Source organism: Anomalospiza imberbis, chromosome 6, assembly GCF_031753505.1.
Source record: "Anomalospiza imberbis isolate Cuckoo-Finch-1a 21T00152 chromosome 6, ASM3175350v1, whole genome shotgun sequence".
Taxonomy (NCBI): Eukaryota; Metazoa; Chordata; class Aves; order Passeriformes; family Viduidae; genus Anomalospiza; species Anomalospiza imberbis.
In genome coordinates, this window is record NC_089686.1 from 38,615,441 (window position 1) to 38,632,255 (window position 16,815).

The 16,815-nt window shown below is 37.2% G+C and overlaps 1 protein-coding gene across 11 annotated transcripts in view; it reads right to left on the bottom strand.

The window, feature by feature from the left end:
- The window catches only part of PHF21A (PHD finger protein 21A), a 125,786-nt gene that overhangs the window by 67,953 nt on the left and 41,018 nt on the right, over nucleotides 1–16,815 (bottom strand). For 7 of the 11 annotated variants that reach the window (XM_068193516.1, XM_068193515.1, XM_068193525.1 and 4 more), the window contains one exon: nucleotides 15,856–15,942. In XM_068193516.1, coding sequence (XP_068049617.1) covers nucleotides 15,856–15,942 — 87 coding nt within the window. The remainder of the gene's footprint in view (nucleotides 1–15,855; nucleotides 15,943–16,815) is intronic. The other 4 variants (XM_068193521.1, XM_068193524.1, XM_068193519.1 and 1 more) reach the window with 1 other exon arrangement.

The following is a 16,815-nucleotide window of genomic DNA, read 5'->3' on the forward strand; positions in this document are numbered from 1 at the left end:
GGGCAGAGGAGCAGACAACTCAGAGGCTGCCCTGCTTGGAAAAAGCAGAAAACCTCTTCTAAGTGCCTGCCCCAAAAGGTAAATTTTAATTAAATCAAAATGCCCGTATTCTTATGCTTTATCTTTCTTTGAATTTCTTGAGCACTTTTTTTAATGATCAAGGGTTAAGTGTCCTAAGTATAACTGCAACATATTAACCTAAAATGATGCTCTACACCTGAAGTTGTAGACTGGTTGTTGTAGAATTCTTAATACTGAAAGTGATTTTGGTAGGTCATAATTCTAGCTTTCTGTTAAACTCAGCTGCACTTTGAAACATGAATGCAGAAAAGCTGTCTTCAGTAGCTCGATCACTACTTAAATTAAAGTTTAAAAAAAAACACCAAAGCCATCTCCCCTGTGGTGGTATGACCTTGGCAGTACACCAGGTGCCCACCAAAGCTGTTCTGTCAATCCCCTTGTCAACTGGACAGGGGAGAGAGAAAATATAAAGAAAGTGTCATGGGTCAAGAAAAGAACAGGGAGAGATCACACACCAGTTATTGTCAATTGGTAAAACTGACTCAACTTAAAGAAATTAAACATAATTTACTACCAATGAAATCAGAAAGATAATGAAAAGCAAAATCAAATCTTAAAAACACTGTTCCCCCTACACCTCTTCCTGGACTTAATTTTATTCCTGATTCTCTATCTCCTTCTGCCTTGCAAAGCAGGGAGATGGGAATGGTGGTTATGGCCAGTCCATCACATGTAGTTTTTGCTGCTGTTTCCTCCTCAGGGGGAGGACTCCTTCCCCTGCTCCAGTGTGGGGTCCCTTCCATAGGAGATAGTTTCACAAACTTTTCCTTCCCATGAACTACAGTTCATCACAAACTGCTCAGAGTAGGACCCTTTCATGGGGTGCAATCCTCCAGGAATGCACTGCTTCAGCATAGCTTCCCTTGTGGTCACAAGTGCTGACAGCAAATCTGCTCCAGCACGGGCTGCCTTCTCCTCAGGCACACGGGTCCTGCCTGTGTACAGGGCTTCTCCAGGGTCCAGCAAGGGCTTCTCACAGGGTCACAGCCTTCTTTCAGGCCTCCACTTGCTCTTGTGTGGGCTTCTCACAGGTGGATCTCTGCTCCACTGGACACCTCCATGGGCTGCCAAGGCACAGCCTGACTCACCATGCTCTGCACCAAGTACTTCAAGGGAATGCTTGCTCCATCACCTGGGGCATCTTCTGCCCCTCCTTCATACTGACTTTGGTGTCTGCAGAGCTATTTCTCTCACACATTCTCACTCCTCCCTTCTCTGGCTGCAATCTTCTTCTGCACAATAACTTAATTTTTTTCCCTCTTAAATGTGTTAACCCAGAAGCACGACTGCCATCACTGATGGATTCAGCCTCAGCCAGTGGCAGGTCCATCTTGGAGTTGGTTGGAATAGTTTCAGTGGATGTAGGGGAAGCTTCCAGCAGATGCTCAGAGAAACCACCCCTGTAGCCTCCCTGCTACCAAAACCTTGCCATGCAAAACCAATACGACCCAGATGTCCCAAACAAATAGCTCTACTGTTATTTAAGCTGAATCAATGCTGAAGAACTTAGAAGGAAAATAACATCCTTGTTCCTATTCCAATTTACGCAAAAAAAAAACAACCCAAAAATTTTTAACCAAGCTCCAAGTACAGGACAAATTCTCAGTGTAGCTATGTAAGACCACTGAAAACAAAAGTACTGATAAAAAAAAACTCACATCCTCCTAAGCAGATTTTACCAGCTTCCTCCTCTTTAAAACTGGGCAGCAGGAGTGAGGATAGCCACAATGGACCACCATTTAGGTCTGATTTTCTGTTGCCCGTAAATTGTTTTATTCAAAGCTGGAGATTAAGCAATAAACAAGGACTTTGACTGCAAAAGGTTTCAGATACCTCATTGCTTCCTGCTTGGACCTACTACATATGATCTATCTAAACCCTCAGGATTTGCAACATAAGCTCTGAAGCAGAATTTAAAAGTTCTGTCTCCAAATAATTCAGTTTGAAATTTGCTTAACAAAAATCATACAGCTGTAAGAAATCAGGTTGCTCTCTGCTGTCAGCTTCCAAAAAGTCTTCTCAGCTCTTCTTTGTATATACAACTCAAGATACAGGAATTCAGTTCTTCAAAGAACACTCAAGAACTACTTTAGGTTTCTTTTTGTGCTTCATCTTCATACTTATAGTGTTAGGTAATACTGAAAACAGTATCGATTGTGACAAAATGCAAAGCTTCAACAGAAATTTTCCATGTGCATCTATAACAATCTCTATCCTCTATACTTCATTTCCAGTCATTTGAATGCACTGCCATTGTTGTGCCTGCTTCATGCATAGGGCTACTATGTGGATCAGCTATTTCAGTGAGAGAAGCAAGAGAGGCAAAGCCTACATTCCTTTCTGCCATTTAGGAGCTGCAGGTAGATTTATTGGATCTGCATCCCTGGGAAAGGGAGACTACCAAGCCACAGATTGGGTTCAAAGCTCTGGTTACACAACTGTTTGGTCCAAGATAAAGACAGTTGTCAAATGAAAACTGTTTTACCCTTCGTTTCAGTCCTTCCTTTCTGCCACTTCCCTTATGCCAAAAGCTGCGTTCATTCAGCTGCACACAAGCCAAGTGTGCAAAATGGATCATGCTCCAAAAATGGCACATCTCAGAGATCATCTTCAGCCAGACAGCTTTTTGACTCGGTCACTGCACTGCAACATGAGCACTAGTTCCAGCACAAGAGAGGGGCAGAAGTCAGCAGCTAGACCAGGCAGGAGGACAGGTCACAGCTTTCATGGCAGCTGTCCAATTTGAAACATAATCAAAGTGGCCATATAATCACAACCTACAAAATTATAAGGTATGAGATACTAACTCAGTTTTGTCTCTGAAATACAGTGAATTTGATGCCTTGGAAGCACAGCACTGGAACTGTTGGCTGCAGAGGAAGAAAGTGCAATCTGACATTCAGAAGAAGTGCCTAAGAACAAAAAGAAGTGCAATCTGACTTTCCTCATTCCTGCACAGAGCTTCAGTAATTCCACACAATGACAATACTGAGTGTTATCAGCCCAACCACAGGACGTTCTTAAATAGACATTTCTCAGCAACCTGCAGACCTTACAGTCTTTCAAGGACCATTAGCAAAAGACAAAGAAAATAACAATTTTTAAAAGGCAGGCCTGGGGGGTATTTTCTGTTTAAGTCAAGCATTTATTTAAAAAAGCAGGTACTTCTCTAGTCTGAGTTATCCAAGGCCTGTTACAAAAATAAAAAGTGCAAAAGCTTCTTAAAGAAACATTTATGTTCCATAATATAATATATGTCCATAATATATGTCTCCAACAGACAGAGAATAACTCTTTCTGTGCCTTATATGCCACATATCAATTAAATGATTTATGGAAATGCAGTCAGCCCTACAAAATAAAACATTTCATAACAGTCAGCATTTTTTAGGGCAGACAGAATTTTAGGGCAACAGAATGCACTGTGGAAAAAGGATACATTTAAGGATACTTTCTTATTACTTTGTTTTCTCTAGAACTTAATTGGACTCTTTACCAAAGCAGTTTAAATACAAACATTAAATTACCTAAAGCCTTATAGTAAGCAATTTTTATTTCTTAAGATAGTACATTTGCTAGTCATCATCCTTCACATCTTTCTCAGCACACTGAAAGCACAGGCCTTTGGGGCCATTTCCCAGTTGTAAAACCACCACAGCATACAACAGTGCAAACAGGATATGCACAAGCTGCATCATCCTTTCAGGTGACGCATCCCTCTCTCCAAAGTCTCTCCTCTTTGCTGACTTCCAGAAATAGTAAGTGGGCTGCAAAAGGGCTTCATCTCCAGTGAACAGGAATAGTCCAAGCAGGAATGAGGTAAACACATGGCACAGTTGGACAGCTTCCCTTAAAAGCAGGTATGAAAACTGAAATGGACACTGGGAAACACGGAGCAAATAGAAACTAGACGGGCAAACAGAATGGCAACTCTTCTGTAGAGCTGAGAGTGCATTTGGGTGTAACTGCTCTTACAATCCAAACCCAAGCACCAGAGGCAAAACTTTTGCTTTTGGCATCAATCAGCACCTTACCTCATGACTTCTTCAATAATGGAGAGGAAGCTACAGCCAGAGATACAAAGGCTGCCCACCAAACACCAGTAAGGCAGACAAAGAATAGGAGAATAGGCCAAGCTCCTACAAAACCTTCCAGTCAAAGTACACATACCCCAATATCCAAACCCACTGATAAGAAAAAAGACCCAGTGGCAACACCAAGCTTAGTGCAAATTTTGTCCTCAGAGCTGGCTGCTAACAGGGCCTCTGCAGTCCTGCCTTCCTTACTTTCAGTTCAAACACACCTGCCCCAGTTCTGGTCCAAGCTAATTGGTTCATCTTTCAGCCTGACACGGCAGTAATGTTACCAAGTCTTAGTGTGGAGTTTACCAGGTGAGCCCTGGATTATTACAGCACCCAGCATTTCTGCATGGCCTTAGAATGTGGTGCTGGTATTAGACGCTGTTAGCAGAAAATGTAATCTTATAGAAACTTATGCAATTAATTTTCAAAATATTAGTTGGGGGTTGGGGGGGGTGCAAGGAATCTGTTTTCTGAGATTTACTGGCTATCCCAATCCATTCAAGAGAACACTGACACACTATCCCATGGGTTGTGGGTATAATTGTAATGAAAATGCCCAAACACAAAAATAAAACTGCCACATGCCTCAAAGTGAGGTAGACTTTTAATCAACAACCCATTTCTCCTCTCATACAGAAGTTTATGAGACATTGTGTAATCAGTAAGTCAAACCTTGCCTTTTCAAGGGAGGCAGTTAAACTAAAAAGATCTTAAGACTATGTAATATGGATTCATACATGTAACTAAACACAGAAAAACCTCTAGGACCATAAGCACTAAGATGAACTTTCTGTCTCAGCATTTTCTAGTCCTAATCAGCATTTTGCAAGAGCTGATCATTAATATTTTAAAGGCAAATAAAAGATGTAATGAAATTTTGGAGACATCTGACCCACTAAAATATTTTTGAAAGCTAAGGCTCAAAATGACTGTATGTGTGTCAGTTAAGTGGGTCTCCTGCTAACTCAGGAGAGGTCAGAAGGGAAGCTAACTATCTGCTAAATGCCATAATACACATGGTGTTTAAAACACACTTTTCTGAATAGGGAAATTTAAAAGCTAGCAAAACTGACACCATTCAAGATAATTAAGTGAACTATGAAGATGAAGGAGATTCTATCACTGCAAAGCTTCAAATTATCAGAATTTTCATTCAAGCAACTTTTGAATAACTTGGAACCCACAAAGATTATTCTCAGAAGTACATCAAGTTTAGTTCCACATAGCTAAAAGCAAATTATGTAAACCCATTATGAAATGATGGAATAAAGTGTTTACATCACTTAATACAGTAAAAGGAGATAAGCAGGATAAAGAAAGAGGAAAGGGCAAAACTTCTTTATTTACCCTTTACTTTCTAAAAAGTGCTACCTAGATTACTTCATATGCACTGTGGAGTAGTGCCAGTGCTTTGAAAGTACACCTGACTGTTGTAGGGGATGTACAAGATTATTAAATACTAACTCTTGTTCTAAAGGAATTTAGTTTAAAAGTGGAATTTTCATTCAAAACTAAAAAGCAGAACAAAAGAAATGCAGAATTTCAAATTAGAAACTTTGTTCTTGAGCATGAGGACCAGAACTGTCTCTTGCTATTCAAATGTAAACTCCAGCATATTGTACATGGACTTAAATTTACCACTGCCACGTTGCAGTCCAAGGTGATTTTACCTTAAACAGGTACACTATATTAATGTCCCATATAGTGCCACACCACTGCTGCAGGGTCATCCTACATAATACTTTGATTATTGCCTGCAATCTTAAAAGAAAAAGGAAGGTTTAGGGATACAGAACCTGACACATTTTTATACTACCATAGTGCACCTTTCTATGGCAAATGATAAACACAATGTGTTTGGTATTTACTACAAAGACACAACAAAACCATCAGCTGTGTTTTTACCTGGTTTATCCAGGGAGATGTATTGTAGAGCAACAGTAAGGTACATCCAGGTAGTACAGCTGTTTCAAAAAATGTTTGGCTATTTATTCTCTCTCTTCTAAGTACTTTGGTTTTATGACTAGTATTATACCTAACAACTTTGGGGACCACCAAAAAAAATCATGTTTGCAGATCCATCCAGCTGGCAAGCTAGTTTGCCCAACAGACCATTTTGTTTGTCTACTATTGGTGAGACTGCTTGACTTCTTGCAGCACCCAGAGACATTTGCATTTTAAGCATCAGTTCTTGAAGTTTTCTCTCTATAGCTCTCCACATAAGTGGGATTTAAAGGCCTTCAGACCTTCCGATAGCTAGTCTAAGAAGAATAGATGAAAAGCTGAAGATTAAAAATGGCATCATATCAATGCTTACTGAACTCTAGCCATAGGATTTATTAGATTTTAAAATCTGAATTGACATTCACTGAAGGCCTGACCCAATGCTCCTGTTAGCAGGAGATGCACATAGCTCTAAACAAAAGATTGTAGAGAACATTCAAAAACACAAATTGATCTGCAAATCCATAACTCCCACATTTCACAACTAAAAGCCCTCTCCAAAATATCTTTCTATTAACAGATAAAAACTGAATTTGTAGTATCTACATTTCTCATTTAAATAAATTGTATTTTGCTCAAAAATTAAGACCTTTGCAGAAATTTCATTCTTGTTTCTTGAAATTGTCAGAAACAAAGCTATGCAACTACGTGAAAGCATTTAAAATTAATTTGAGAGAAAATACTGAGTCTTTTGTCAGTTCTTTGTAACTGCTATAAAGTCCAAATCTATTTTGTGATAATCATGTCTAAGTGAATATTTAAAGGAAATAAATATACTAAGTTATTAATAAACTAAGTTTCAAACAGAAATCAGTACCTTTAGGTCACAGCAGACAAATGTTAAGAGCTTAATGTACTGGGATGCTGTAAACTGCTTTCCTCAAATTATTTACTTTGAGAATGGGATACATCTGTTTCTTAAGATATATGACAAAATTTAGAATGAGTTGGAGAACCCAAGAACCTAATTTTTTCCAACTTGATTGCTGAAGCATTTATTACTAGCCCAAAGGTGTGTGTGGAGCTTTTGATGCTAGAAAGCTGCTGACAATCACACACTTCCACAGCACTCTGGGCTGGCCACAACTCTAAAGAACCAACCGCTGCTCTGAAAAAGTGCCATACTAGACTGAAAATGAAGCAATTTATAAAGAGAGTGAGTGGATATGGAGCAAGACTCCACAGGCTTAAATACTGCCAAGTATTCAAATTTTCAGAAGTCTAAAATAAAAGGGTAGCCACTTGCTGTTCTGCAGAACATCAGGCAGCTCTAAAGCATACATCTCAAAAATTCACATCACGTATTATAGTTCCAATGTAATTTTTTTGTTTTCAAAGGCAAAATAAGATAAACAAGTTCTGCCTTCGACAAACAGTACGTACAGTCACTGAAGTTTTTCTCAATGAGTAAGGAAAAAAGCAGCTGATTTCTCCATGCTACACAGGGCAGTCTGGGTTCAACTCTTTAACACACTAATGGCCACTTACTATTGACACATTGCCAACACTTTACTGAGGAAACTTTGAGAAAGAAAAGGCAGGGGAAAAAAGTAATTATAACTTCTTAACTGTTTCTAACTCACCTCACCTAACTTTGGAGGAAGTTCACAGGACAAAGAAGATATGCTCATAGGAACTTGAGGGCTTTCTCCCTGCTAGCTTTTAAAAGTCTACTGTAAGTCATTTAAATTAAAAAGAGACAGAATAGAACAAGAATTCTTTTTCATAGAACACATCAGAGAAACTCTGTAGGGAAAAGAAGTAATGAACTGAAGCCTAATCTTCCTAGTAGTTTTTCATAGTCAGTAGAGAGAGAGTTGCCTTCACAAAGCCAACACAGAACAGTAAAAATTAGGTTCCCTTGTCTGAATTGCCTTCTGGTGGTGTCTCCACCACTCTACTGATCCCTCATATTTGGACTTCATTTCAGCAAAATTTCCATCAAATTCTGCAGTCACCACAGCCTAAACTAATGCTGAAGAAGACTCCTTGCACTTCACTACCAGTTTTGACAAACTTAGGACAAAGGAGGAAATAAAAAGAAGCTCAAAGAATAATGGACCTAATTAAAACAAAAACAAAACCACACCAAGAAAACTTACATTTCATCTGGCTACCACTTATTTTCCCTGATACTATGTCAGATGTCTCTGCTAACTTGCAATCTAACAGGAGGGGAAAAGTTGCTCTAAAGAAACTATACACTTTCTGGAGTTTCTGAAGATCAGAATAAGTATTTGAAAAGTTAACCCAGAAGTTAATAGAATACTGAAAGAAAGTGACTCTGTATAATGACCAGAAATAGGTGAATTCACATTGACTTGGCCCATACTTGAAGAAATTAAAGCACTCTTAATTCCAGGAACAGAAAATGAAATCTGAACCAGATTATCACTTCAGTGAACATCAAGATTTTCTAAGAATGAAGACTGCATTCTCTGCCTCCAACAGTGCCAATATAGAAAAGTAAGCACAGACTTTATGAAACTCTGTGAAGAGCATTCTTACCATTTAATACTTTAGGTATGTTCAACCTTTAAGCCCTTTAAGACTATCACAGTCTCCACAAAAAAATGAGGAAAAAAATCCATAGGGAGACTAATAAGGACAGAAAACATTCAGTTAGAAAAGTGAAATCCCAAAAAAATCTTTTTATAAAGTGTACATTCATTTGGCCCACTCACGCTTCCCTAATATGCCAGCTCTCTAAATCACTTCCAGAAAGGTGTATTTCCTCTTTATTTGTCCACTACAAAGGATCCCTAATCCAGCTGTAAAAGCCAGTTCAATTAACAGAAAATAATTCCAAACTAGCATTATAGAAGCAATGCAACCTTACCACATCCATCTCAGTCCTTTTCGAAGCTATGTAGCAGGAGTTGAACTGAGTGGTTCCTCAGTACATTATGAGGGTGTAACACATGACCCACATGTGGGGAAACACCACCTAATGCTGCTTACCTGAGTCAGTCTTGTTCTTGGTGTAGTACCAACCAATAAGAAAATATTTGGTAATAAAGGTATTTTAGCCCATGGCTGCACTACAGTCAGTAACTCATAATGCAAAAAAAACCCCCACATTTCAGGAAGTGACTTCTTTTCAAATCAGTACAGGCAGAAGAGAACAAACAGCAGAGACAAGCTTTTGCCTGTATTCTAAACATTGGACACACTGTCTCTCTTTTCCCTTCCAAAATTTAACACACTTCAGAAAAGCTGGGGACCAAACAATTCTGATAGCAGCTAAAGTTTCATACATAAGGCTCTGAAAAGCAGATCCCTGGATTTGATTCCTTTTCTAACTTGCAATAAATCAAAATACTGTTTCTGTGGCTGTGAGGTTGTTCCACTGAGGCATGCAGAACAGAGCAGAATGAACTACTTAAAATCTGTTTTAACTTATAAAAATTCATTAGTAGATTTAATCCTTTTACCCAGCATCCAACTAAGAGGCATTTAAGGGTGCTAGACAAAACAGCCTAAATCCCAGCCATCATCATCTAATGCTTCACTTGTCTTCCTTTCAAGTATAAAAGGGAAAAGGGAATAGTAGGCCTTGAAATAAATACTGATGTGTGAGGTTCTCCGGCAAGTCAAAACATGCAGGAGCATCTAATAACCAACCCTCTCCATCAGTAGGGGATTTTCAAGGAAAGACTGTAGTTTAATTGCCCATTTTCTATCTACAATGTTGATTTTCAAGCAGAGCAGGCTATTTTGGAGTTATGCCCTGGCTTATATGAAGATGAAAGATGCATCCAACTAGGTTCAATTAAAAAAGTTCTCTAGCTGCCTCCAAATCTGGCTTAAATACAGCATGAACTCAAAAATTAAAAGTTGAGCCAGAAAAATCAGTGCTGAGGGAAGAGTAGCAGGGGGGAGGTGTGGAGAGTTTTTCTTCTTTTTAATGACATCATGAAACAGTCACTTCCATTTCTTAAACTGAGTTATTCCAGTGTTAATAGTACATTAGATATGCAAAAATTAAGTTCACAAACCAACAGTGAGAAGTCTAGGTGGAGTTACATTAAGAGAAGAATGGGAAAGCCAAGTTTACATGCCAGTATGGGTTTAATCATGATTTAAGCTTTATAAAAGGTCTGAGACAGCTTAGCAATATTAGCAATATTTCAGTCATATACAAATGATTATAACACCAGTTTTGCAAGAGAATTTGGGACAAAAGAGGCAGCAGGGAGAGATGCATCCACTCTGCCTATCTACAATCATCTGTGCAATGTCCAAAATTTGCTTCAGCCAGTATATCTTGAGAATATGGAAGATGATAACTTAATGAGAAGTCATTATATTCACATTTTCACACAATATTTGGATGCAAATTAAATAAATACCAAAGATTAAAATAGTAAGCTTATGCAGATTTTTCAAATATTCACTTCTAAACAGGTGTTCACACCTATCTGGGGGTTCAAAAGGATCTGACAATTCACTGAGGCAGTTAACTTACTTCTACTTATGTCCAGATAGACCAGTATCTTTTTGACAGGAAAAAATGACTGACTACTTCAAAGAGTCTAAGAAGGATTATACAAACAGGTTTCTTCATGTATTTTACAACTTCTTTATAAACAGTTGGCATAAATGCATTCTTGTAGTTACGTGCAAATTAGCATATTTATATCATTCATACCATTTACTTAGAAAAGATCAGTGTTTAATAGAGTTATATGTACAGTTCCAGATAAACAACTGGAACTGAAATTAGGCATCACCTGCCTCTAGCTATTAGTAATTAAATTTTCATATGGCATATTTGCAGACTTGATCCATTACTGACAAAATAACTGGCATTTTAATATGCCCTCGATCAATCATGGAGAAAGGAAGGATCAGAAACTCCAGACAAAACTGGCAGGAGTAAGTAGTCACTTTTTTATTTCTTTCCAGATTTTTAGTCCTAAATTGTGATGGTGTTCATCTGGTATAACTACAACACACAGGCATACCTTGCCTACCTTCTTATGCACAAGCATGAAGTGCTCTTTCCTACCTGTTAACTGTACCCAGTTTCCCTCCTACCCTCTAGCTTTCTTGAGCTTACATTCCTCTCACCAAACACTGCTGCTGCTCTTTACAGAACACGATGGAACATGTTTCGGGTACAATTTTCTGATAATGTGCTCAAAAAGCCTCCATAAAAATTCACCTTTACTGTGACTGACAACTGTTCAAGAACAGTCTCATAGGATGAATTTATGCACACTACCAATCTTTTCATTACTAAGTTATGGTACCTGTAATAAATATAGCAACAGTAATGCTTAAAAGCTATTCCTGACAGTTTTGGGGAACTTAAATAACAAGTTTCCTTTGTCAATCTAAACCACATGTTTACATTTATTCAACTATACAAAACCATGGTTAAATTACTCTGTCATATTTTATATCTATTCTAAATACTCTTTCTCATTACTTGCTATTTAGTGGCAAGGTTAAAAGGAGTCTCACCCTGAACATACAGGACTTAGAATAACCTTATCTATCTCAATTTGCTGTAAGCTGTAAATACAAGGAAAGTTCACTAGATTTGCCTATTCATAATAATAAACTTGCTTTTATGGTGTGCATTTTTTCTAATTATATTCCACAGTTTCAACTGCTCTTCACAATAAAGTATGTTAAAGTTTTTCCCCTGTGAAAAAACAAAACCACAAGTATCTCCATATAGCATATACATGCTGATAACTATTTTTGAATACTTTTTGCATATATACAGATATCAAAATAACTGAGGGTTCCACTTTATTATTTCAACATTAAGAGGAAATACATTACAATACAAGTCTAGTTTTCACAACACTATTCTTAGAGATTCAATGAATTTCACTGCAACTGCAGGAAGAGATATTTGCATTTTATTTTCAAATATAAGGGAAATAGACATTTGATTTCTTTCGAACCTGCTTACCACCATCACCCTTTTATCACAGAGTCAAAAGACTATTTGTGTAAGTTTTCTTTCATATTTAAGACTGAATATTGCTCTAACTTTTCTAGGAGATTGTGATAAGAACACATTTAGAAATTCCTCTATATCTGACACGATATTGCTAAAAAAAATACATTTTTTTTGCTACCCACATGACCTCTTCCTTGTCTTCAAAATTAAGTACTATTATGATACCTACTCAATCATGATATATCTGTAAGTGCATATTCTTTGTTTTTTAAATTAATTATGGAGGAAAGTAGGCAGAAGAAAAGGTACTACTTCAAGATTGCATCCCATCCTCCTTTATGCTAGCCCTGCTCTACCTCAGCCTTACATCAGTGTCGCTGGTAATAATTTCCAACCCATCTCCCCAAAACAAACAAAAAAGAAGTATACACTAAAAACTTCCTCAGAGAAAAATTTTAAAAATACATTCTTTACATTGTTGTAAAGAGATTATTTAACCCAGACAAAAGCTGAGTAGTGTGAAGTAATTGTGGGTAAAATTCTACAAATCAGAATGCCAAGAGAAGAAGCGAAGGAAAAAGTGCTAGTCTTTGACTGTGAATTTCTTCCAAAGATGTGAAAACAGAAAAAAACACTGCTCCAAAGCAACAGAATCAATTCACATTTATCACTCAACCTTAGATTTGGCAATTACAACTGTTCTGAAAAAAGTTACTCTTGACTTCTCTTTACTGAAGAGGGGGGCCAGGAAAGAAAGAGGAAACCATTTATAAAACCAATGCATTCAGAGTTTCCAGACTGCAGCTCTCACATTTATAGCTGAGGAGCAAGACTATTAAACTGAATTTCACTTATTGCCCACAGATTAGAAAAGTAAGCATAGTTTACAACTGTGAAAACAATACAAAGAGACTAGCAGAGGGAAATCTACTAGTCTGAAGGATTCAAGCTTATAGCCTGAATGCAAGTTATTTTCAAATAAGTTTTTTCTCTTTTTGCAGTTTTCCTTTCAAGTGTTAACACACTCAGCATACATTGCTTCATCACCTCTCAGGTGTAACAAGTCAAAGCCTTTATTCTCACCTCTGACATTTTCAAAAAACATATGAATATATGACATACCTTATGCTGTAACAGTTCAACCCTGCATCAGCTAACAATTTTTTTTTAGGTTTAAGCCTACACACTGTACAGCCTACTTGCTTTCTTTTTGTACTTTGCCGGATCACCTCAATTTCACAAACTTCTGAACAGAACTGTCATTATTAATGCTCAGCAAGACACCTAAGCCACTATGAATCACTGCAGTGACTGGCAGCAAGTGTCGGCACTCCTCTCACAATGCTTCAGAAACAGAGGAAAGTCCTAAAGCAACTAAAAGCTTTTAGCTAAGCCTACCGCTGACTTGGTTCTTGCACAAGTCTTCATCCAACTTCATTAAATAAGAGAGCAAAGAAAAAGCATGCATTAGGGTGACATAACATTTCACAAGCCAAAAATATTTCATTATTCTGCCTCTCTAACACCAGCATCTCAGCTCCATGTCTCCAAGTAGGGACACCACACAGGCTGGAACTTTAGTTTCTCAAACTTCATTAAAAGCTTATTGAACAGTGACCATTATGCATCCTATAAGTGTCCACAGTGGAGTTGGGCCCTCAGCGTTTACTCATCGGATATCAGACACCAGAACTAATTGGCTCTAAACAAAAGTACAGATTACACGTTGTGCCCCTTCTTAACACAAGCACTGCACGATGTAAACCCTTACATTTACTGTGCAAAACTGCATATTTCTCCATGCTGTGTGAAAATTAAATTGCTGATTAATATTCTACCCATAAAGCAATTAATAATAATGATTTTTCCTGAAGAGAAGTGAAAGTGAAAACAGAAGAAGGGCTTTGTTGTAGTCTCTAAGGTGCTGCTTAACTGCATTGCTAAGCCACAGATTTATATACAACAGATTCCTGAATATAAAGAGGGAGTGAGCACTTCTTTTTTAAAGGGAAGTTGTGATTCTTTTCCCAGAACTTATATTTACCATGACCATTGCATTTTAGCAGTCATACTACTTTAACAACATTATCATCTGGAACACTGGCAGCTCTGCAGTTCAGTAGTAGAGATAACAAAACATTTAAACTTCAACAATCATGGGGAAGTTCACTGTTGTTCTGATAATCAAACCCAAAAAATACAAAGAAGTGACTACTGTGAGTTCATACAGGCTGTATTCACTGTGTGGTAGAAGAAAACGCAAACTTATTTTTCAACACCCTTTGGAAACTTAACCCATGTTCATCCCATGAACAAGTGCAATTTAGCACTTTGAGTTCAACAGAAAAAAATATAGGTCCATTTCTAGTGATGGGTAGTATAGACCATTCTGCAGCATAACTTTACGGAGTTATAAATACAAGTTTAAAAGTTATGGTAGGATGTACTTGCTGTCTTACATTCCACTCAGTGTCTCACTGCCTGTCCGTGCTCATCACGTGAACTGGTAGTCAATACAGCTTGCTTCGTGGCATCAAGACAAGCTCATTTTGAAATTACCATGGGCATCCAGAGCTTACCAGAGAATCCTGAAACAGCTTGCTGTGAGACATAGCCACATGCAGAGGCTCATGCTGGTTTTAGAGAATAAATCATCTTCAAGAGAGGCATGCTATCACATCAGCAAAACCTCAGTTTTTGTTGAACTACTATTCTCATTAAAAAATCATTTTCCTTATTATCCTTACATGTTTCGTCCTAGATTCACTGTTCCACTATTAAAACATACTACATTTTTTTCCGTAAACAAAATTTCTAGATAAATGTTAATCACTATCTGGCTATTTTTTTAGGGATAGTAATACTCAAAACAGAACACATGCAGCTAGTAACAGTCAAATAGAGGCATCTAGTTGTGACACTCATGCATTTTACCAATGCTCTAAAATTTTTCCCTCTTTAAAGGTCTAATCTATTGATCTAATTTGGCTCCATTATTGATATATTAAGCAACACAATAAGTGACTGCTTATGTCAGTTTACTAGGGATAGGATGATGTGGTGTATGAGGGGTTTGTGCATGTGTTGCTCTTTTATGTTTAAAAAAAAAAAGTGAATAAATTCTGGAGATATCTCAATATTACATCTTTTTCTTCTTGCTATTCACAAGGCCCATGTTCAAGTTCAACAATCTTTTTATTAAACATTCAGTTGTAATTATTACTCATACTTTAGAGCTGTCAAACAGAATTCCTACCAAATGGCAAGCATAAGACAATTGTGGTGTAATTTATCATGGTAAAAGCATCCAACTAATTTTCAAATTGTCTATTAAGTACCCATAACTGACATACATTTCGTTGGTCTTGACATTAAGAAAAATTCCAGCATGCTCACCCATATACACAGTGTGGACCTACTAAGTCAAAATCTAAAGATTTGCCCACACGAGAATGGTCGAGTTTAGAAGAAGTTTCAAGATAATAATAAAGAAAGTGACAAAATTAATCCATTTTTCTATCTCCCTTAATAGAAAATATTAGTTTCAACACAAGAAAAATTGCTGTAACTTCCACCAATTAAACTAGTTTCTTGTTTGATAGACTCACAATAACTCATCCTATCCTTTATTGAGAAATCAAATAAAAATCAAAAATTCCTGGTTGCCCACACTTATTTTTGCACTTAAAGATTTAGCAGCTCTCTTGGAAGCTGGGAAAAGAGACATGTTTAGAACACAGTGTTAAAAATACATCTCTGTTTCCCTACCTGTTTCTCACTCAGAGCTGTGATTTTGGCTTGAAGTTCATGAAGTTGTTTCTTCAAATCAGCATTCTGATTAGAAAGAAAAAATATCTGTGAGAAAGATATTCCGTTTGTTAACAAAGAGTAGTAGCAGGAAGATGAGTTTTTTGTTTGTTTTGTTTTTGCATAGTGTACTACAAATACAGCACCTCTGGATGTACAGCCAATAAAATTCAAATGGCTCAACAAAGCCTTATTTAAGTCGCTGAGTGCAACAATAATCAGAAGACCTTTCTAGCACTCAGAGACATAGCCCAGTTTGAAAAGAAGATTTCATTAAAACATCCATTAGTGCTTATCACATTATAAAGCACATCTGTACATTTCATCAAGCTTACAAATTAAACAATAAATGTTTGTGAATATGTAATACAACAGTACAATACTGTATATAACAGTATGCTATGGTATGTTATCTAAAACATTCTCACCTATGCTATTTATGTAAAGACATTTACACTTATCTACGTAGAGTATCAAGCGTATCTCCTAAATCTTAATTGACACATATATCAATTGAAGGCAAACATACATAAGTCCTTATTTTCATGTGTGCTTATGCCTTGGACTGTGCTAAGGAGAATTACATTTGCCTTGACACATCATTCATATTAGCACTTTGCTTACAGTAGCACTTTTCAAAGTTTCAGATTTTAAAGCCGTAAGTAAAACTAGAAAGATGCAGACAGAAAACATTTTTTACCAGGACTTTTTCTTCTCTACTGAAATAAAAAAAAATTAAAGAAACATCTGTCTTTAGTCTAAAACCTATGGAGCCCTGCAGAAACGTCACAGGGAATCAGGTTTTCCTTAATCTGTGTCCTTTCTCACTTTTTTTGTTCTCAGTTATGTTGTAAAGTTTTCATAATAGATTAAGCAGGTTTAGTCTGCTAAACAGAAATATTAAAACACAAGACTAATATC